The 22,269-nt window shown below is 38.6% G+C and overlaps 2 protein-coding genes across 5 annotated transcripts; both read left to right on the forward strand.

Moving 5' to 3' along the window:
- The first annotated feature begins 5,308 nt into the window (after positions 1 to 5,308).
- Positions 5,309 to 14,168, forward strand: LOC104243934 (V-type proton ATPase subunit B 2). Its single transcript, XM_070170877.1, has 15 exons — positions 5,309 to 5,444; positions 5,915 to 5,980; positions 6,895 to 6,950; positions 7,069 to 7,167; positions 7,315 to 7,374; positions 9,402 to 9,517; positions 9,597 to 9,801; positions 10,450 to 10,578; positions 10,699 to 10,836; positions 11,008 to 11,158; positions 11,254 to 11,336; positions 13,051 to 13,098; positions 13,188 to 13,241; positions 13,399 to 13,482; positions 13,583 to 14,168. The coding sequence occupies exons 2-15, from the start codon at positions 5,923 to 5,925 to the stop codon at positions 13,766 to 13,768; spliced, it is 1,467 nt and encodes a 488-aa protein (XP_070026978.1). The 5' UTR covers positions 5,309 to 5,444; positions 5,915 to 5,922; the 3' UTR covers positions 13,769 to 14,168.
- Positions 14,169 to 15,773: 1,605 nt separating this feature from the next.
- Positions 15,774 to 20,342, forward strand: LOC104243944 (uncharacterized). 4 transcript variants are annotated; one of them, XM_070168565.1, is made up of 4 exons: positions 15,774 to 16,659; positions 16,733 to 17,056; positions 17,165 to 17,290; positions 20,022 to 20,342. In XM_070168565.1, the coding sequence occupies exons 1-4, from the start codon at positions 16,516 to 16,518 to the stop codon at positions 20,073 to 20,075; spliced, it is 648 nt and encodes a 215-aa protein (XP_070024666.1). In that variant the 5' UTR covers positions 15,774 to 16,515; the 3' UTR covers positions 20,076 to 20,342. The 4 variants fall into 4 exon arrangements, with proteins under 4 accessions (XP_070024666.1, XP_009797532.1, XP_070024667.1 ...); XM_009799230.2 differs by lacking the exon at positions 20,022 to 20,342 and adding an exon at positions 17,370 to 17,876; XM_070168566.1 differs by lacking the exon at positions 20,022 to 20,342 and adding an exon at positions 17,370 to 17,876 and having other exon boundaries at positions 16,744 to 17,056.
- The last annotated feature ends 1,927 nt before the right edge of the window (positions 20,343 to 22,269 follow it).

The following is a 22,269-nucleotide window of genomic DNA, read 5'->3' on the forward strand; positions in this document are numbered from 1 at the left end:
TGAGGCAACCTAGCCGATCAGGTCGTAATCGGACTCCGCACAAGACAGTAGTGGTATTGTGAACAATGATGAACATATGAAATTCCCCAAACTAAAGTTATGGAAATCATGTGAAAGTGGTATGATTCTTTATTTGATTATGTGGTGTTCGGTTAAAGCTTTGATTGTCTCATGTGATTTTCTTGTTCTTGTATAATAGTTCTTTCTAATAAGACGGTGTTTAGTTATACATACTAGTACTATTCCATGGTACTAACGCCCCTTTTTGCCGGGGGCGCTACATTTTTAAATGAATGTAGGTGGCTCTATAGTGGACAGTGCCGATCGCGCGTAGCGGAGTATCCTCCTCTCATAGTCTTGGTGAGCCCCTTTTTCCTTCAAGGGGTTATATTGCACATCCTTTGTTGTAGATTTCCACTTTTGAGGTATAGCCGGGGCCTTGTTGCCGGCGTTGTCATACTTGTCTTTTGTATCCTTAGAGGCTCCGTAGACATTTGTGTGGGTTATGTACGAGTGTTGGATAGGTCTATGAACTATGTTATAAATCTAAACTCTTGTTTTTCTAGATTGTAATTGGATGGAACCTTGGAAACTTAACTACGGTTTAAGGTTGTGATATAAAATGAACTATCAATGTTGAATGTACAACCTTTCCTATTGTCTAAATAAACGAAAGCATAGTTTCCTTAATCATATTGAGTTGGGTAGAAAGTGTTTGATAAGGCTTGCTCAGTTGAGTTCACTCGATTGAGCGCCGATCGCGCCTCCCGAGGTTGGAGCGTGACAAAAACCTAAGAATACTAAAATTTAGGGATTTAGATCTCAAATTAAGGCCGGATTCCAAAACCAATTATATATCCGGGCTCGGGGGTGAATGGGTAATCGGGTTTTGGTCTGAATTTCGGGTTTGGACCAAGCAATACCGGGGTTGATTTTTGTCTTTTTGGGGAAATTATTGGAAAACCTATTTTCTTGCATTAGAATTGATTCATTTAGCATTTATTGATATTGATAAATAAATTGTGGCTAGATACAAGCGAATTGGTGGTGGAAACAAGAGGTAAAGCGGTAGTTGAGGCTTGAATTGTGTTCGTGGCATCGAGGTAAGTGTTTGGTCTAACCTTAGCTTGAGGGGTTAGAAATCGTATCTTATTTGCTATGTGTTAATTGTTGAGTACGACGTATAGGCATGGTGACGAGTATCTATACGTTAGTGTCAAGCATGCCCGTAAGTCTTATACTATGATTAATATGACTCTGTTTCCTATTGTTCATGCTTTATATAATAATTTCTATTGATGAACAAGACTTGTGAAAGCATTTTTTGTAATTGAACATTGTGGAGCGTTGGCTCAAGTTGAGAATTGAGTAATTGAATATTGTAGAGTATTGGCTCAAGTTGAGAATTGAGTTGTGAAGTAAATGTGAGAAGGAGAAGAGGTTTATGATATTATCTCCCTTGCCGGGATGTTATTGCTTTGATATTATTTCCCTTGCCGGGACGTTATTATTCATGATATTGCTTTCCCTTGCCGGGATATTGTTATGGTGCTATTGTTCCCTTGCCGGGATTTTATTGTAATTTTATTGATTTCCTTGCCCTTATTGCTTTGTGATTGTTGTTTGGGTAAGGAAGAGTGTTAAAGCACGAAGGGTGATGTTATGCATGATATTTGTGAGAGAGTCTAAAGCACGAAGGGTAATGCCGTGTATGATTTTGAGAGTGTTAATGCATGAAGGATGATGTCGTGCCAATGAGGTAAAAGCATGAAGGGTGATGTCGTGCCGCACAATGTACAACTCTGTGCCGATTATATTGATTTTATTGGTGAGGACGAGAGTAAAAGCACGAAGGGTGATGCCGTGCATTTGTCTTTTATTTCTGATTCTTATTGGTAATTGAACTTTGGTGATCCTTATATTTATCTGTTGTTCTTCTGCTATTACTTGATGTTCCCCGCAGTATATTTCCCCCTCCTATCCTTAACTGTACATTTCTACTTTTATTTTCCGTCGTATATGATTTAACTGCACAGGTTTATTTTGTAGTCTGGTCCTAGCCTTGTCACTACTTCGTCGAGCTTAGGCTAGGCACTTACCAGCACATGGGGTCGGTTGTGCTGATACTACACTCTGCACTGTGTGCAAATCCCGGAGTTGCAGCTTTTGGACCGCAGTGAGGGTGCTGTCTTCAGTCCATTCAGGCGACCTGAGGTTGTCCGCAGGCCCTAGCGTCTCCTTCTATCTTTCTATACTTTTTCTTCTATGTAATTCTGGAATATCTTGTATTTATCTTTCAGACCCTTATTTGTAGTACTCTTAGATAGTCTGTGAAATTGTGACACCAAATTCTAGGTAAAGTTGTACTTAGACTTCCGCAGTTGTATTAATCTAAACTATTAAGTTTCTGTCTTCCGCACTGTTTTTATTAATATTATTTCTGCTGCTTTTGTTATGTTGTTTTAGAATTTCTAAGAGATTATAAATGAAAATGGTTTAATAATTCGACTAATTGGCTTGCCTAGCTTTCATTAGTAGGCACCATCACGACTCCCAAAGGTGAAAAATCCGGGTCGTGACAATGAAATACTAACTAATCTAAAATTCTATCAATAAAATATATAGTTTTTTAAAATACGATAGTTGTTGATAGTGATGGCTAACGGGTGAATGCCGACTAGAGGTGGTGGTTGGTGGTAGCTTTGGTTGATGATGGTGGTTCATGCTAGTAGCTAGTAGGGATTGGTAGTGGTGGCGATTATGATTGAGGATGGTGGTGGCGGGTGGTGATAGTTAATATTGGCGGATGGTGGTAGTACTTGTGACTGATGAAGGTGGTGGGTTGGTGGTGGTAGGTCATAATGATGGGTAGTGCCGGCTGTGGTTGTTGATGGTGATGGGGTGGTCAGTTGTGCTAGTTAAGGTGGATGAGTGTTAATTGTAGGTGAGAATGATTATGGTGGTCAGAGTGATGGAGATAGTGGGTGGTGATGGTCGATAATGGTGGCAGCTATGATTAAGGATGATGGTGGCATGGTGGCAGTGGTGGTGGTGGCATGGTGGTAGTTGATAATGGTAGGCGGTGGCGACAGTTAATAATGAATATATGATAGCATCTTAATGAAATTAAGTCTCTGTTATAGATCTTAATCATACAGATCTATTCAGACCCAATAAGTGGCTGTGAAGTAAAAAAAATAAAACACTTAATGATTAAGATCTGAATAATTAAAATTCAGACTTTAAAAATAAACACACTTAATGTCTAAGATCTGAATGATTAATATTCAGATCTACATTAAGTGATATAAATAAGGCCTTAATCTCTCTTATGCCCCGAATCAAACTTTGTGATCAGAGGAATATTACCATGTATGTAAGAATTAGATGCTTGATCGTCCAAATTGACTCCATTTTTTCTAAATCTCCTTTAATACATTGGACGATTGAAGAGGACAAAGGAAAGGGGAACAAGACAATGAGAATTGAACAAGCCATTCATTATTAGATTTTCTTCCCCTCTGTCTTTCCTTTCTTTTTTTTTTTTGGGAGAATAGGTCGGGACCTTCATTTTGTTTAGTTCCTCCTTAAACTTCACATGATCTATAATACCTTATGAACTTGGTAATTTCATAGCCTGGACCCCTTTGGACATTGACAATCCATGAGAGTGTGACACACGCGCTACCACATGAAATTTTTTGTCTATGTGGCATTTTTACAATAAACTATATATTTCTATCTTTTTAAGTCCGATCCACTAACTATTTAAAAAATAAATTTGTGCCAAAATCTGTAAAAATAAAATAAAATTGAAACAACATTATTTTGACTATAATTTTTTATTTGGCAAAAAATAATAATAGTTTAATCAAGTTACTTTTACATTTTTGATCAGAAAAAGAAGGAATACACAGTTAAAATATATTATCATTGCATCCAAAAAATACATTGTTGGAACTCCATATATTGGCTAACAAAATATTTTAGCTAAAAATAGTAAAATTCCGACCAAATATTTTCGAATTTGAGTCAAAAAGAAAAATGCATAGTTTAAATAAATAGTCATTGCTTGAAAATAAAAATAGAAGTACACAGAATCTTTTTTGTGTAGAAAATACTGGTTTTGAACTTTATTACTTTCGCTAAATCTTTTTTTTTGGGGGGGGGCTAGAGTAAATGAAGTTTCAACTAATTTTTGTAGATTTGGGCCAAAAAATAAAAAGAAAAGAAATACATAATTGAAACATATATTTATTGTATCTAAAAATATACGATTGAGATCAAATATGCAATGTATATTAAGAAGAAATAATGAAAAATATAATTTGAACAAAAAAATATTATATTCGATTATGTGGTAATTAATATTTGAAAAATATTTCACTTGAAAGCTGATTTATCGATTTTTCTTTCTTCCTGCGCACCTAAAAGAGAGTGTATTGACGCTCTTTGCAACATCAGCAACTGCAGGTATTAAAGAACACGTGATGTTTAAATGAGAACTAAACAAAAGTTGGAGTCCGGAACATTTTTCCATCCCCCCCACGTATATTCAATATCAGTGTGCATCACACTATGGGTTCCACACAACTAAGCAATCAATTGGTAGGGGGCCTGAGGCAAGAGTCATGTGGCCGCAGGTGTACCAACGGCGAAATTAAACTTGTCTACGAGCAGTTCACTTCCATGGTTTTACCGGTGGATAACTACAAATGTCCTTGTCTTTTTTTGTTTTTCCTTGTATTACATCCTTGTCAATTGTTTGAATGTTGTATTTATGAAGAGTTAATTTAATTAACTTACAAATATATTGAAAATTACCACTTTTGTGTAAAGTTTTTCGGTAAATACATATTTAAGAACATTAGTTAAGATGAAAAAATATCACATTTTAATATGTTAAAAAGAATATCACATTTTTATACAAAAACTAAGAAATGACAATTATCACTTTTGTACTTTTCTTTACCTTTTAATATGTTAAAAGGACTATCACATATTTAACAAGCTTTTGATTTTAATTTTAATATTTTAGTTTTACTTTCAATGATATTCCGTTATAGAAATAATATGACATGTTTAAGACTATAATTTTTTAAATATTTTAACTTAAGATATTAAGATTCTAAACAATTATTATATTTTTAAAATTCATATCCAATCGAATAAGATACAAAAAGGAGGGAGTAAATGAGAAAATGTCACCAATTGGGAATATTACTTTAATTTCCAATTTTAACAAAACAAAACCAGTAAATGTTATTACTGTAATAACATAACAAAACCACCTCCGTCTTATCATGATCTCATTTCATTTACATGCTGGAGTAGTATTAATTATTTATCTCCACCATCAGATCTCAGTTCCATTTCTCTACGGTCCACCTCTATCTCTCTCCTCTATTTCTCTTGGCTCTGTCTTGGATTCAGAAGCAGAAAAGGTACATACCTTTTTCTTACAGATCCATTCTCCAATCTTCGATTTTTCACCTTTCCATTTAGCTAACGCAATTTACAACCCTTCGATCTCAAGCCACACATCTCTATACAATCCACTGCCTTTGACTTTACTCATAATAGTTTCATTTGTATATATCTCCTAATTGCTCTGTTCTATTACTGTTGATATCTCTGTTTGTTACTGCCCTAGCGTTTTAGGCCTTTGGCTCGCACTTTATGTATAGTTGAAAATTTATCTATACTAAATAGTGAGTGTGGTAATAATTATATTTAGCATCTGCTGCTGATTTAAAGTTTTTTTGTATCCGTCTCTGCTGCCCAGCTTGGCATTTTGATGCTTTCTTGTTTATGTAATGAGACGTGATCTGATGATCAATTGTAAAGTGATTTATCAGCACTTGCGGGGCGGGCATATGATGTTGCTTCATTTTCTTTGTTTGTTAATTTTCAGGTTAAAATATGGGTGCGGAAAACAACAATATTGACATGGAGGAGGGAACCCTGGAGGTTGGAATGGGTATGTTTATATCGTTTTCTTCTTCTTCGCTCGCCTTCTGTTTGTTAGAGGCGTAAAGTCATGTTTATATCGTTTTCTTCTTCTTCGCTCGCCTTCTGTTTGTTAGAGGCGTAAAGTCATGTTCCACTTATGGTATGCAGATGTGGTAGTTTTTTGCTTAAGTAACAGGCCTTGGAAATGAGCCCTTAAACCTGTGTTAGCACTTTTTCAAATGAATCAAAGAATTCTAGGAATAGTGAATTGATGAATAGGGATTCTAAATGAAAATATGTGGTGCGGGTTCATTATGATTGCAATGATCTTCAATTATAACTAGAGCTGAGTTACACATGCTATATTGAACTAGGACTACCGAGATGAATGTCTCACTTGTGGTCCTATTTAGTTTGTAGATTTAAGAATAGAGTGTTCCCCAGGTGGCAGAGAACTGTTTTCAAAGCCTGTCTGATGCCTTCTGCCGATGATTGGGCATGAACACGTATCAGCAGTTGAAACGCTGATGGCAGTAGATCTTTTTTCCCTTATAGTTTCAGTAGGTATTAGGATTTGATGGGTATACTTAATAACTCTTGAGAATATGTTGTTTGGTTTTATCCGCGCAGCAACTGAAGTAAATATATCAAAATTTTGCTGTACCTTCTGTCTATACACTACAAGGAGGATATTCCTACTTTTTGAGGTTTCAGGATTCAATATATCCATTGTCATATCCATTTTCAGTAACATGGCAATCTTGTGGATCATCACATATAACTCCACATCTTTTCTGGCTTTTTGGTAGTTTCTACTCAATCCAAACTCAAAACTTGCTAAACTTGTCATTCTTATTCAAAAAAAAGAAAGAAAAAACTTATTCAACTTGTCATTTGTTTAAGATAAAAACTGCTGACTTCCAATACTGTGTACAATTGCAGAATATAGAACTGTCTCAGGTGTTGCTGGACCACTTGTTATTCTCGACAAAGTTAAGGTAATCCTTGTACACTTTGCAATACATTTTTATTATTTTCTTAAATTTGATGTTGTTTATTGTTGCTTGTTTATGTTAATGCTTTAGAATAATGTGTGTGTATATAATCTCTTGTCAGGGACCCAAGTACCAGGAGATTGTTAACATTCGTTTGGGAGATGGAACAACAAGACGTGGACAAGTTCTGGAAGTTGATGGGGAAAAAGCTGTTGTTCAGGTAGGTTATCCTTTGGCATCACTCTTTGCATGATATAATTGTTTGGAATTTTCAAATATGTATCATCTACTTTAACTTTTAATATTCACCAATTTTTCCGTAATTCAATCTGCTTATGGGATGGTTATTTTCCCTTTTTCTAACCAGGTTTTTGAAGGAACATCTGGAATTGACAACAAATACACAACTGTGCAGTTTACCGGGGAGGTATAGTGTAGCTCATATTTGCTCTAACTTTGTTGCATAGAACCCAAAAACGTATATCACTGGTACCTAAGTTCCATGAATTGCTTGCGTAATCCATAGATAAACCAACAACAACAACAACAACAACCCAGTGTAATCCCACAAGTGGGGTCTGGGGAGGGTAATATGTACGCAGACCTTACCTCTACCCCGAGGGGCAGAGAGCCTGTTTCCAGGAGCCCCTCGACTCAAAGAGGCAACAAGAGACACTATATTAGTACTATCAATAGACTCATAATAAAACACCATAAAATCCATAACATAACATAAATACCATAAAAAACAAAGTAACAGCAATATAAGAGATATAGGAAATACGAGAATATGTAAGGTATTAATACACAGAAGATAAAGCCCATCATCAGTAGTTGATCAATAGCATCCTAAGACTAATTCCTAACTGGCTAGTCTCACTCTAGTGCGCTGTAAAAAAGACATCACAATTTCCCCTAACCTACAACCTTAATGCTCGATCTCCACAATTCCCTGTTTAGGGCCATGTCCTCAGTAACCCTAAGTCGCGCCATATCCTGCCTGATCACCTCTCCCCAATACTTCTTAGGTCTCCCTCTACCTCTCCTCGTACCCACCACCGCCAGTCGTTCACACCTTCTCACCGGTGCATCAGTGTTCCTCCTCTGAATGTGCCCGAACCATCTGAGTCTTGCTTCCCGCATCTTGTCCTCCATGGGGGCCACACCCACCTTCTCTCGAATATCTTCATTTCTAATCTTATCCTTCCTTGTATGCCCGCACATCCACCTCAACATCCTCATCTCTGCAACTTTCATCCTCTGGATGTGTGAGATCTTCACCGGCCAACACTCGGTCCCATACAACATAGCAGGCCTAACCACTGCCCTATAAAATTTACCTTTCAGTAACAGTGGCACTTTCTTGTCACACAGGACTCCCGTCGCTAACCTCCATTTCATCCACCCCACCCCTATACGGTGTGTGACATCCTCGTCGATCTCCCCGGACCCCTGAATAAACGACCCCAGGTACTTGAAACTACCCCTCTTAGGGATGACTTGAGAATCAAGCCTCACTTCCACTCCCGCTTCCGTCGGCTCTGCCCCAAATTTGCACTCAAGGTATTCCGTCTTCGTCCTGCTCAACCTGAAACCTTTGGACTCAAGGGTATGTCTCCAAACCTCTAACCTCTCGCTGACGCCGCGTCGTGTCTCGTCGATTAGGACTATGTCATCAGCAAATAGCATGCACCATGGCACCTCCCCCTGAATATGATGCGTTATAGCATCCATCACCAGGGCAAATAGGAAAGGGCTGAACGCAGACCCTTGGTGCAACCCCGTAATAACCGGAAAATAATCTGAATCGCCTCCTGCTGTCCTAACCCGAGTCTTAGCTCCATCATACATGTCCTTAATCGCCCTAATGTAGGCAACCGGGACCCCTTTAGCCTCTAAGCATCTCCATAAGACCTCCCTAGGAACCCTGTCGTACGCTTTCTCTAGATCGATAAACACCATGTGGAGATCCTTCTTCTTATCCCTGTATTGTTCCACCATCCTCCTAATAAGGTGGATAGCTTCTGTGGTAGATCGCCCCGGCATGAACCCGAACTGGTTGTCTGAAATAGACACCGTCCTTCGCACTCTCATTTCTACCACTCTCTCCCAGACTTTCATGGTATGACTTAGTAATTTAATACATGTTTGCTCCCTTACTTTAGCCTTCAATCTTCTCTTGCATTTTGCCTTTTTTATCTTTAAAAAAAAAAACCTAATTCTTGTATGTAGCACGTGAAATGCTCATATGAAGTTTATCAATAAACTTGAGAATTTAAGCATGTAACCATTCTCTATTTGCATGTAAAGAAAAAGTCTCAGAGATGGCTTCTATATGAATAAAAACTATTAGTTTATTAGTCATGTTTCTGGTAGATGATGTGCTGTTTTATGCTTCATTTGTTTTAACATTTGTACTGTTGTCTAAGAGCGCTCTCGGTAATATGTTTGCAGGTGCTTAAAACACCGGTCTCACTAGATATGCTTGGACGTATCTTCAATGGTTCAGGGAAGCCTATTGACAATGGTCCTCCAATTTTACCCGAGGCTTACAGAGATATTTCTGGCAAGTGCTGAGCTCTAATATGACCTAATTCGGATGTTCTTGTGATTCTCCACTAATATTATGCTAATGCCAATCTTAGGGAGTTCTATCAACCCTAGTGAGAGAACCTATCCTGAAGAGATGATTCAAACAGGAATTTCAACAATTGATGTCATGAATTCAATTGCTAGAGGACAAAAAATCCCTCTTTTCTCTGCTGCCGGTCTTCCCCATAATGAAATTGCAGCCCAGATCTGTCGTCAGGCTGGTTTGGTGAAGAGGTTGGAGAAATCTGAAAATCTTCTTGAGGTAAGTAGTATTGCGTGATGATTATATTTCAAATGCCTAAAATGCTGATATGGAATTCTGTTGCATTGCTTAAAAAGGTCTTAAGCATTTGGCTGCCTCTCTAAGATATCAAAGCATGTTTTGAGATTTGACTAGTATCTTTTTTTTTTTTTTGAAAAGGTAATATGTTTGTATTGAATATGAAAATGGTTACACTAATAGTGTAACCTTCTGATAATTACAATGGGGAAACGAGAAGAGAGGCCTAAGATTCTATAAGACTCACAATTGATCTAAAACATAAAAAATTATCAGAAGAGATTTGACTAGTATCTTAATAATCTTACTACTGCCATTTGACATGGTAGCCTGCATTGAAGACGACAGAAACAAAATAGATTTCTGCATTTATTTTTTCTTTTTTCTTTGGTCTTCTGAGGAAGTTCATTAACATATAATCCTTGAAACAGCCTCCTTTTTTCGTCCTAACCGACTTTAGTTCACCCTTTTGCGGATTAGGTACAGAGGGTTGGTTCATTGTCTATTCCTTCTTTTAGGCCACCAGCAAATAGCTGGTCAGGCACATTTCGTCATCCATTTTCGTTTATTCGTGGCGATTCAATTGTATGTATATTGATATAAATCTTACTTTTCTACTTGATGCTACAGGGTGGTGAAGACGACAACTTTGCCATAGTTTTTGCAGCTATGGGAGTCAACATGGAAACAGCTCAATTTTTCAAACGTGATTTTGAGGAAAATGGATCCATGGAGAGAGTGACACTTTTCTTAAACCTGGTAATTCTTGCAATTTTAACATGGATCAATAAATGATATTTACACCGCTTCAGTTAATAAAATGATTGCACTTCTTTAAGCTGAAGCTCAATCTGATCTATTATGCCATACTTCTTGCAGGCCAACGATCCCACAATTGAACGTATTATTACTCCCAGGATTGCCCTTACAACTGCCGAATATTTAGCATATGAATGTGGCAAGCATGTTCTTGTGATTCTAACTGATATGAGTTCATATGCTGATGCTCTTCGTGAGGTATTCTTCAATAAGTGCATCTGCATCTTTTTTATTTTGTATTCTTATGATTTGGCCTAATTTGATCATCATTAAATCTTAAAATCAATACCCATGGGTTAAGTGATGTTGCAAGTATTCTAAGATTTCTTTAAGACTACTGGCACCATATAACTACATATCCTATTACAGGTATCTGCTGCCCGAGAAGAAGTGCCTGGAAGGCGTGGATATCCCGGTTATATGTATACTGATCTTGCAACCATTTATGAACGAGCTGGACGTATCGAGGGACGGACTGGATCTATCACACAGATTCCAATTCTGACCATGCCTAATGATGGTAACAAACAGCTAGCCATATATTTTGGATATTACACTGCTTCTGCTTGATTTTTCTTCTTATTGATCAATTTCTATCTTATGTTGTATGGACAGATATTACACACCCAACTCCAGATCTTACTGGTTATATCACTGAAGGACAAATATATATTGACCGACAACTTCATAACCGGCAGGTATATTATGGAACTCTCGGACTGAGTACATAGTACATATTCACACCAGCAAAGGGGCAAAATACTTCATGTCATAAGAGATCTAAGTAATAAATGAGCAACCAATCAAATTGAAGCAGTGGTACTTTAGGTTCTTTTAACTAAAGAAGGGGTACTGTCAATTCTTTGCGTTCTCGATCCGTTTCTCTTGCTGGCAATGGGGAGGTATTTCATGCTAATCACATTTTAAGTCCAGATCATCTCAATCAGGTAGCGTATAAACTGAAATGATTATTTGATAAACTGGATAATCAAGTAGGAAGAGAAAGCATCATCAAAATTTGCTTGTCCTTTTTGTGCGTGAGCATTTGGGAGGGAAATTTAACCATTGTCATGTCTTCTTTCGGTCTCCTCATTCTATACTAACTTATACAAAGACCCTCCAAACGTTTTCTGGTGATTCTAGGAGTTATTCCTTTTTCTTTTGATGTTGAGTCACTGCATGATATTCTTTCTCATTTATCATAATTTCAAGTTGTTTGCGTACTTCATAAATCATGCCGCATACACTGAAAATAGATTGAAGGAAGATAGCTTTTCAGTTTTTCTATTCTAATTCCATTTCCTGAATCAACTTAACAGGCTGACTTCCATCCTATAGCTTACAGTTACCTTGGAAGGCGAAAACTGTTTCTGCTTTTTCTGCTATGAACTTTCTGAATATTATTCAAATAAGCTTTTGCATAATTCCTTTTTCTGTCTAGGTTGTTTTATGATATTATGTTAGTGGTAAGTTGTGCACTAATAAGAAATAATATTTCTATTATGCATTTATGCATCACCTTACACCTTTATGAATTGCATGCCACCATTTATCTTGAAATTTAGGTTGCTTTCCGGTTGGACTTGGGGATGAATTTCACTAAATGACCAGTAGGATCTAAAGCAATTATGATTTTTTCTTCTGGGGAAAATGATAATAATAAAAAGATTTATGGTACTTGTATGATTATACTAAGGCCCTATAGTGTCAAGTTTTTTTTTTATCTTAGATGAAGCCCTACAGTTACCACTTACCAGATTTTGCTTATCCTTTCCATGAATGGCCTTAGTGCCATAAACTTCATCAGATATTTGGACTTACCCAACAGTTTCATTCTTGCATTATATCTGAACAAAATATAATATCTTGCAAATGTTTTATATGTGTTTTGCACATACTGCCTGGAAATGTGTTTAATAGAATGACATATAGCATAGGAATCCTGTTTTAACATATCATCTGCCAATTAAAAAGAATGCTGCAAAAGTAAAACCAAACACATTCAACTATATTTGGATTCTTGGAAAATTAAGGAAGTTCCACTTTATAGTATTACTAGTCCAAAACACATCCACGAAACACTCCATTGGTTTGTAATATTTCTATTTGCATATTTGGAATTGTGTCACATTACAATTCAATTGTGGACAATTTCATTTAACATGTATTCCACACATGGAATATCTATGATGTCTTGACTCCTGAGTCACTGTAAGCATTCTGTTGCTTGCTGAGTCGAGTATTTCTTGATTTCGGCTGTGTCACAGCAACAGAAGGTTGCCTTTTTGTGATTAGCTACTGTTGAAGCTTTTATGACTGTGGATGGGTTGAATGTGTTTACTCTTTTAAAGGCATTGGACTTTTGAAGAAAAATGTCTAAAACATTTTTTTTCATTGTCTGAACTGTAACAGATATACCCACCAATCAATGTACTTCCATCCCTGTCTCGGTTGATGAAGGTGAGCATTCGGATCCTTTTGTTTTCAGTCCATCTAGATGCTTTTGACTAATTGATATTAGGACGACTAACCCTTGAAAACTTTTTCAGAGTGCCATTGGTGAGGGTATGACTAGGAGGGATCATTCTGATGTATCCAACCAGGTAAGATCAACTTTCGGAAAGCATGTTTTTTGCTGTTCCCTTTCATTTTCATTTCTTCAGGCAGACTTGATACATTTTTACTTTGTTTGCAATTGATGGCTTAATGTGTGTGTTCTTTCTCCTTTTTCTTTTTGCATTAACTTTTTAAAAAAATCAGCTGTATGCAAATTATGCCATTGGAAAGGACGTCCAGGCAATGAAAGCTGTTGTCGGAGAAGAAGCACTTTCTTCTGAGGACTTGGTAATTTGACTGAGAAAAATATTTGAATTAGTTTACCTGTGTTTTGGCGGGGGTTATCATCAAGTCAAGATTACTAATAGTCTTCCTATAAATGAAACAGCTGTATTTGGAGTTTCTTGACAAATTTGAGCGGAAATTTGTCGCTCAAGGAGCCTATGACACACGCAACATATTCCAGTCACTTGATTTAGCATGGACACTCCTTCGCATCTTCCCTCGTGAGCTACTTCATCGTATCCCAGCAAAGACCCTAGATCAGTATTACAGCCGCGATGCATCTAATTGATAAAAAGGGATGCCAATGGGAAGGACGAGCTTTGTACTTTCGTCTGTGTGATTGCCTTGGTACGAGCTTTGACAATACTCTATTTTTTGTGCGGTCTGTTGTGTATCTCCTTTCATCTCAATAATAAAAGCCCTCTCCAATGAGTTCCAAACCGAGGCTCTTCTGCATTTTGAAAGACATTGATATTCTTTTGAGAACCAATTAAACCGTGTAATCTAGTGTGTTTTTTAGCCAAAAGTATTGCAAAGGTTTGGTTTATTTACTAAATTCAGTAATAGTAGACGCTTGTAGGAATTACAAAGCCTTGTCATATAGTTTCTGTTTTTTTTTTTTAATTGCTCTATGGCGTGTAAGCTGATTCTTTTGGATTATTGGTGAATAATGCTGCTTCCTTGTATAAGGTTTCTCTGGAGAACTGGAAACTATGAGATTTAGGATATTTCACAACTTGCTTGTTGATATATTTTCTCCAAAAGTATTTTTTGAAAAGCATTTTTGCTAAAAAAAAAAATCTTTTGCAAAATAAGCCAATTTTAGAAGTTTTGCCAAATAGGCAAATCAAATAATTGGCTTACTGGTGCATTTTAAATCTTGCATGGGAAAGCGCTTTGCACTGGACACTTGTTTGTGGTATCAGTTGTAAACGTTACAATTTCCTGCAAACTGACAGACTTTTCCCTTAAACTTCCATCTGGGTAAAACCTTTAATAGCTGAAGAAAATTAAAGCGAGATAGGATAAACTTCTCTAATCTTTAATTACATACATAAAAATTAAAATCACTTCAGTGGTGTCCAAACCCAGACCCCAACCCCTCGACTAGCCGACTGTACCTGATTAAAAGGAGAGAATTACTTTGTGGGGAAATTAAAGTGGAGAATCATGGTTCAAGGGAAATTAAAGTTAGTATCGGTTCAGCTTTCTCCCAGCCTGTTTCTGCCAACCCTGCATATCTCCACCAAGCTCGTAGCTTTTCATAAACATTATATTTTGCTAAAAGATAAAGTTAGAAACTTTTTGAATTACAATGCTTAACTTCTTGGAATTATAAAATCAGCGGTTTAAAGGTAAAAATTGCACGGGACGCCCTATCTGGATGCTCCTTTTTAATCTGTAGCTGCTTTGTCTTTCTGTTTGCACTCATACCCGTTTTTTTGTTAAAAGCCTTTTAAAAAGACTATTTTGCCCTTCTTCATTAAAAGACTACTTTCTCTCCAAGTATACGCTAGTCCTTTACTGTCTCTGTCTCCCGTTATTCGTGTTTTTTGATTTGTTCTTTTCTGAAATCAAAGGATTTTCGTCGTTGTTTTGATTTTTCAACTGCTATTCGTCGTTGTTCCCACATTACGATTTAATCACAGGTACATTGCATTAATTTTCTGGGTTTTATTTTACGATTTTCTGGATTTCTTTCTGGTTTTGGTTTTGATAGTCATGTATTTATGATTAAATAGTTTCTTAGTGTTTAATTTGAGAAGTGCATTAGTTTTACTTTTACGATTGTGTTTTAGGTTTTTTGAACGAGTTTTTATGTTGTTGGTGAAAATTCTATAAATTCTTCAGTGATTAGACGTCCAAATTTTAAAAAAAAAATTGAGAGTTAAATAGATGATACTATTAAAGTGATGATACTTTAGATAGGAACTGAAGTTTTTTTTTCATGTTTTGGCATTATTTTTGGATTTGAATTTGTGTTTTATTTTTTGTAAAAACTACAGCATGGGGCTGAATGTTTTGTATTTTGTAACTGGTGAGCTGAAGTTTTTGTGTTTTGTTACTAGTGAACTTCAGCTCTAGAGTTGAAGGTTTTGTTTTTGTAACTGTCGAAGTTCAGCTCTAGAGCTGAAGTTTTTGTTTTTGTAACTGGCGAACTTCAGCTTTAGAGCTGAAGTTTTGTTTTGTAACTGTCGAACTTCAGCATTCTTAGAGATTGAAGTTTTAACTGATCTTTTTGATAATGTCATAATGTTATTTTTTGTATGTTTTACTTTTTTTGAACAGATGGCACCTAAAGATCCTAATGCAGCTAAAGTACGCAAAGAAGCTAATGCACCTAAAGCACCTAGACTACCTGTAATACCCCCAAGTCCTTATGTCCCTGTTCCTCCACCTACAAGACCAGGTCAAAGATATTTTAAGTTTCGAGATTGGTTTAACTCTAAGTGTTACTGGAAGGGGAACCACGATTTGAAGAAATTAATTGCAACTTTCTTGACTCTTACACAACGGGATAAGCTTCATAATGGTACATTTCGATACATTATGGCTATGGAGAATTTCAAATGCAGCATGAAGTTGGTTCATTGTTTGTGTCTTTCTCGAATATTCACGAATGATCGAGACTCGATTAGTTTCAAGAATTTTTGGCCATGATGTTTCCTTCACCCTTGAAGACTTTCACATTATGTGTGGTTTGCGGATCACAGCACATAATGTTGAAAAACCAATTAATCGAGAGAGCAATATTCTGAAGCGCAAAGTCCAAGGGTGTAACTTTGAAGGATATTCGAGATTTTATGACTCAGAATAAAATTCCAAAGAATGTTGTGAATCACATACACGTATGCGAGAGCGATGATGATGCTGTGAAGCTTATGGAAATTCTTGTCGTAGAGTCTATTTTGTTTGGGAAAAAGACCGAGTCATCTGTGATGGAGGAGTATGCATCTATTATTGAAGATGATAAGGTTTGTGTTGAATATCCTTGGGGTAATGTGGCTTATGAGAAGCCCATTTACTCACTAAAACATGCATTGGACAAGCAGAACAAATTCCATGCAACTGAGTATAAACTTGGTGGATTTCCTTATCCGTTATATGCTTGGTTCTATGAGCGCTTCCCAGATATTCGGGAGAAGTATAAGAGAGGATGAGTACCTTGATACCCCTCAGGTTTTGTCTTTGTGTTAATATGTTGACGTATTAGTTTTCTTCTTCTCATAATATACTTTTTTGTACTAAACAGAAATATCGCAGCTTTAGGGTATTGGATATAATTCCTACAGAAGAGGAATTGAATTCAATGCCTTTAATTTACCAATTACCATGCAGCCGGATTCGTTCAAAGGTACTTAACGCGGGTCCTTCAACTGGTGAATCACCACGTACTCTGAGTCGATCAAAAGAATCGAATCGAACTCCTGTTATTGGTAAATCACCACGTAGTCGGAGTCGATCAAAAAAAGCGAATCGAACTCCTTTTATTGGCGAATCATCTCGTACCCAAAGTCGTTCTAACCATTCTACAAGTGACTTTGATGACAATGAATTACTCGACATAATATGTTCTGTAAGTTTTGATCTGAAGTTTTTTGGTTTTATGTTTTGTAAAAGTACAACATATTTTTGAGCTGAAGTTTTGTTCTATATCTGAATTTTTGTTGTGTGTCTATTCTAGAGATTAACGATGGAGGTTCAAAGGCATGCAGAAAAAGAAAGAAGCACAATCGTGAAAGAAGTTTTTGATAAGTTTAAAAAGGAGGAGCGATCTGCTTTTGTGGATGCGGTTTTTGTAAAAGTGAAGGTAAGCTAATTTATAGAGAAGTCTTTTTATTTCTGCTGATGTTATTCAGATTAATCATTGTTAGTAAATTTTTTTCTAGGAATATTTCGATGAGAAGTTTGAACAGTTGTTTAAGATTGTAAACAAATCAAATGGAATGGACGATGGCAATTTTGATTTGAGTAACCATCGAGAATATGATAGGGGGAACGACTATTACTAACATCCATCGGATATTAATGTTGTTGATGATGCATTAGATAAAGTCCCAGATGTAAATGCTACACGTGAGGAAACGGTGTGATGACCCAAAGGGCCATCACCTGTTTTCTTACCCATTATGTACTTCTGAGGCCTTAAAAAGCTCATTTAGAGTCGCTTCGATTTGCGTGCGCAGTCCGGGAGTGTAGCCGGAAAGCTTAAATATGAAATTCTGTGAAAAATGCTAAGTTTTGATATTAAAATGAATAAAATTTGACCTCGGTCAACATTGTGGGTAAACGGACCTGGACCCGCGATTTGACGGTCTCGGAGGGTCCGTAGGAAAATATGGAACTTGGGCGTATGCCCGGAATCGGATTCTGAGGTCCCAAGCCCGAGAAATGAATTTTTGAGTAAAATTGTTTTCTGAAATTGTTAAGGAAAATTGAAATGAAAATTGATTAGAACGTGTTGGTATCGGGCCCGTATTTTGGTTCCAGTGCCCGACACAGGTCTTATATGTGATTTAAGAGGTTTTTGTAAAGTTTGGTTAAAATCGAACGTCGTTTGACGTGTTTCGGACTTGAATTCTTAAATTTGAACTTGATAAAGTTTTTGAAAATTTCATTAATCTTGAGGTTTAATTCGATGTTCATAATGTTATTTTGGCGATTTGATTACACGTATATGTTTGTAGAATGTTTTTGAGGTTGTGTATATACTTGGGTTAGAGTTTCGAGGGCTCGGGTGAGTTTCGAGTAGGTTCCGGGATGCCTTAGGCTTAAAAAGATCAGATGTTGCAGGTTCAGGAAATATTGCAGGTCTCTGAACCCTCTTGTGCGGTCCACAAGAAATCGCGTGCGGCCGCGGTCGCCTTTGAGCGGTCCGCGGTGGATGCTGTGCGGCCGCAGTCGGCTTTGTGCGGTCCGCACGGGGCTATGATCTGCAGGTCTTCAGGGAGGCCTGTACGGCCGCGGTCCTTTTTGTGCGATTCGCACATGGAGTTTCACAGGGGTATAAATTCACGTGGATTTCAGTTATTTTTACACTTTTCAAAACCCCAAAATGTAAGAGGCGATTTTCTAAACAACTTTTCTTCTCCAAAACGATTGGTAAGTGATTTCTAACTCATTTTCATCACTTCTTAACATCTTTTAACATGATTTCAACTTCAAATCAAAGATTTTCATGGGAAAATTGGGTGTTTTGGATAGAACCTAGGTTTTCTAAAATTGGGGATTTGGACCTCAATTTGAGGTCCGATTTCAAAACAAACCGTATATTTGGATTTGTGGGGGAATGGGTAACCAAGTTTTGGTCCGAACCTCGAGTTTCGACCACGTGGGCCCGGGGGCATTTTGACCTTTTTGGGTAAAACTTATTTTCATGCATTGGGGTTGACTCATTTAGCATTTATTGATGTAATTAAGTAACTTATGACTAGATTCGAGCGGATTGGTGGTGGAATCAAGAGGTAAAGCTATAATTAAGACTTTAGTGGTGTTCAAGGCATCGAGGTAAATGTTTGGTCTAACCTTAGCTTGAGGGATTAGGAGTGGAGTCATATTTGCTACTTGCTTCTTGTTGAGTACGACGTATAGTCATGTTGACGAGTATCTATACGTTGGTGTCGAGCATGACCGTGAGTCTTAAATTGAAAGTGGTTGTGTCCTTAAATGACATTTCAGATGCTTAAATTAATGATCTTCTATATTGCGCAAAGAATTGTTCTATCCTCGCAGATCTTATTTATGTTTGAGCATTGTCATTATTTGGGCTAAGTACAAGCTAAGGTAAGATTGGTTATAGTTGATTCTCCCTTGTCGGGATGATTGTTTCGATATCTTTGTTCCCTTGCCGGGAAACTATTATATTGCTTTTGTTCCCTCGCCAGGAGTTTATTATATCGCTTATGTTCCCTTGCCGGGATTTCTTGTAATTGTGTAATGAAATGGGAGCGGGTGGTACGCCTACCACAAGATATTATGAAATGGGAGCGGGTGGTACGCCTACCACAAGATATTATGTAATGGGAGCGGGTGGTACGCCTACCACAAGATATTATGAACTGGGAGCGGGTGGTACGCCTACCACATGATGTTATGAAATGGGAGCGGGTGGTACGCCTACCACAAGATCTTATGAAATGGGAGTGGGTGGTACGCCTACCACAAGATATAATGAAATGGGAGCGGGTGGTACGCCTACCACATGATATTATGAAATGGGAGCGGGTGGTACGCCTACCACAAGATATAATGAAATGGGAGCGGGTGGTACGCCTACCACGAGAAATGATGAAATGGGAGCGGGTGGTACACCTACCACGAGATATGAGAAATGGGATCGGGTTGCACGCCTGCAACAAGATGAAACTGAAAGTGAAAGTTGTCTTTATTTTCTTCATTTGTGATAGAAGTTATATTGCTAGCTTCCTTATTATTCCCTGTTATTTTCTTTTAACTACTATCCCCGAAGCATGTTTCCCTTCCCCAACTTTAACTGCTTATTACTTGTTTACTTTTTCACCATATATTGTATAACTGCACAGGTTTATCTGGAGTCTAGTCCTAGCCTCGTCACTACCTCGCCGAGGTTAGGCTAGACACTTACCAGCACATGGGGTCGGTTGTGTTGATGCTACACTCTGTGCTCTTTTGCATAGATCCAGATCTTGGACAGCAGCAGTAGCGCGGGAGCCAGCCTTCAGTCTAGTGAGATACCGAGGTAACCTTGCAGACTTCAGCAGGCCCGGCGTCTCCTCTATCTTTTATTTCAGTCTGTTATCTTATGTACTCGAGACAAACAATTTATATTTTCCTTCAAACGGTTGTATTTAGTACTCTTGAAGTTCGTGAGTAATGTGACACCAGTTCTTGGGTAGAGGCATATGTTGATTCTCGTATTATTGTTTCGTCTTCTTTAATTTAAGTCTTCCGCATAATTATTTAATTCCGTTGTTTTTATGTTATCACTGATAATTGTTAAAAGAAGTAATTGTTAATGAAGTAAGCAGTTAAGGATTGGCTTGCCTAGCTCACATTAGTAGGCGCTATCACGACTCCCGAGGGTGGAAAATCTGGGTCGTAACAAGTTGGTATCAGAGCTCTAGGTTACATAGGTCTCACAACTCACGGACAAGCTCAGTAGAGTCTGAGGGATCGGTACATAGATGTTTGTATTTATCCCCAGAAGCTACAGAGTTAGGAAAATCTCACATTTGTTATTTCTTGTCGTGCGGATTTGTTCCTCAAATGCTAATTGAACTTCTACTCTGTTCTTCGCAGATGGCGAGAACATGCGCTTCCTTATCTACCGCTCAGCAGCCCGAGCCCCCTGCAGCAACTCCCACTAGGGGCAGGGGGCGAGGCCGAGGCCGTGCTAGAGGCCGAGGTATGGGCAGAGTTCAGCCCCGAGCAGCAGCACCAGTGGCGGAGCCTCAGGTTGATTTCGAGGAGGAGGTTCCGGCCCCAACAGTTCTAGTGGGCCCAGCTCAGGTCCTAGAGGGGTTCATTGCCACCCCAGTTCTTCAGGACGCTCTGGTCCGATTGGTGGGCCTCATGGAGAGTGTCACCCGAGTAGGTTTGCTTCTAGTAGCACTAGCCATTTCTCAGGCTGGAGGAGGGGCTCAGACTCCCGCTACTCGCACTCCGAAGCAGGCAGCTCCCCAGATTCAGGTTCCAGCGGTTCAGCCAGCAGTGGCAGTTCAGCCGGGTGTAGTGGCTCAGACCGGCGATGGAGCGGCTATGTCCGCCGATGCTTTGTGGAGACTGGACAGATTCACCAAGCTCTTCACTACTACTTTCAGCGAAGCTCCTTCTGAGGATCCCCAGGATTTCCTATACAGCTGCCATGAGGTTCTCAGGAACATGGGCATTGTTGAGACCAATGGGGTCGATTTTGCTGCATTTCGCTTATCTGGATCCGCCAAAACTTGGTGGAGGGATTATCGCTTAGCCAGGCCAGCCAGGTCGCCATCTTTGACATGAGAGTAGATCAGTGTTGTTTCTGAAGAAGTTTCTCCCCGTGACTCAGAGAGAGGCCTTCCGGAGGCAGTTTGAGTGCCTCTAGTAGGGTTTCATGACGGTCACCCAGTATGAGACCAGGTTCATTGATCTAGCTCGCTATGCTCTTGTCATACTTCCCACCGAGAGAGAGAGGGTGAGGAGGTTTATTGATGATCTTATTCAACCGATTCGTCTTCAGATGGCCAAGGAGGCCGGGAGTGAGATCACATTTCAGGAGGCGGCCAATGTGGCCCGCCGAGTTGAGATGGTTCTGTCATAGGGAGGTGGTCATAGGTCAGATAAGAGGCCCCGTCATTTGGGTAGATTTAGTGGTACCTCGTTTGGAGGTAGAGATTCATATGGTAGAGGCCATCCTCCTAGGCCCTTTCAGTCAGCTCTTCAAGTCTCCCATGGTACTCCAGGTGGTCGTGGTTCCCAGACGCATTATTCTGATCGGCAGTCTTATAGTGCACCATCAGCACCTATCAGTGCACCGCCGCTTCAGAGTTTCCAAGGTCATCAGCCCCAGCAACCGAGGGCTTGTTTTACTTGTGGAGACACGAGGTACATTGCTAGGTATTGCCCTCGAGCTCCGAGCAATTTTCCACATCAGGGTTCTCGTGCTATGGTACAGGCACCAGGTGTTCCAGAGCCTGCCCAACCAGTTAGAGGTGGGGGTAGAGGTGCTAGAGGTAGAGGTAGAGGTCCTAGAGGTGGAGCTCAGGACGCTAGAGGTGGAGGCCAGCCAGTAGCAGGTCATCCTAGAGAGGTAGTTCAGGGTGATGGGGCCCA

The sequence above is a fragment of the Nicotiana sylvestris genome, chromosome 3 (genome assembly GCF_000393655.2).
Source record: "Nicotiana sylvestris chromosome 3, ASM39365v2, whole genome shotgun sequence".
Lineage (NCBI taxonomy): Eukaryota > Viridiplantae > Streptophyta > Magnoliopsida > Solanales > Solanaceae > Nicotiana > Nicotiana sylvestris.

Coding starts and splice junctions, on each gene's coding strand:
- LOC104243944 (XM_009799230.2), top strand. CDS start 16,516: ATGCATTGGACAAGCAGAACAAATTCCATGCAACTGAGTATAAACTTG. Junction 16,660..16,732: donor AGTACCTTGATACCCCTCAG/GTTTTGTCTTTG, acceptor TGTACTAAACAG/AAATATCGCAGCTTTAGGGT. Junction 17,057..17,164: donor TACTCGACATAATATGTTCT/GTAAGTTTTGAT, acceptor TGTCTATTCTAG/AGATTAACGATGGAGGTTCA.
- LOC104243934 (XM_070170877.1), top strand. CDS start 5,923: ATGGGTGCGGAAAACAACAATATTGACATGGAGGAGGGAACCCTGGAG. Junction 9,518..9,596: donor TACAGAGATATTTCTGGCAA/GTGCTGAGCTCT, acceptor AATCTTAGGGAG/TTCTATCAACCCTAGTGAGA. Junction 9,802..10,449: donor AATCTGAAAATCTTCTTGAG/GTAAGTAGTATT, acceptor TTGATGCTACAG/GGTGGTGAAGACGACAACTT.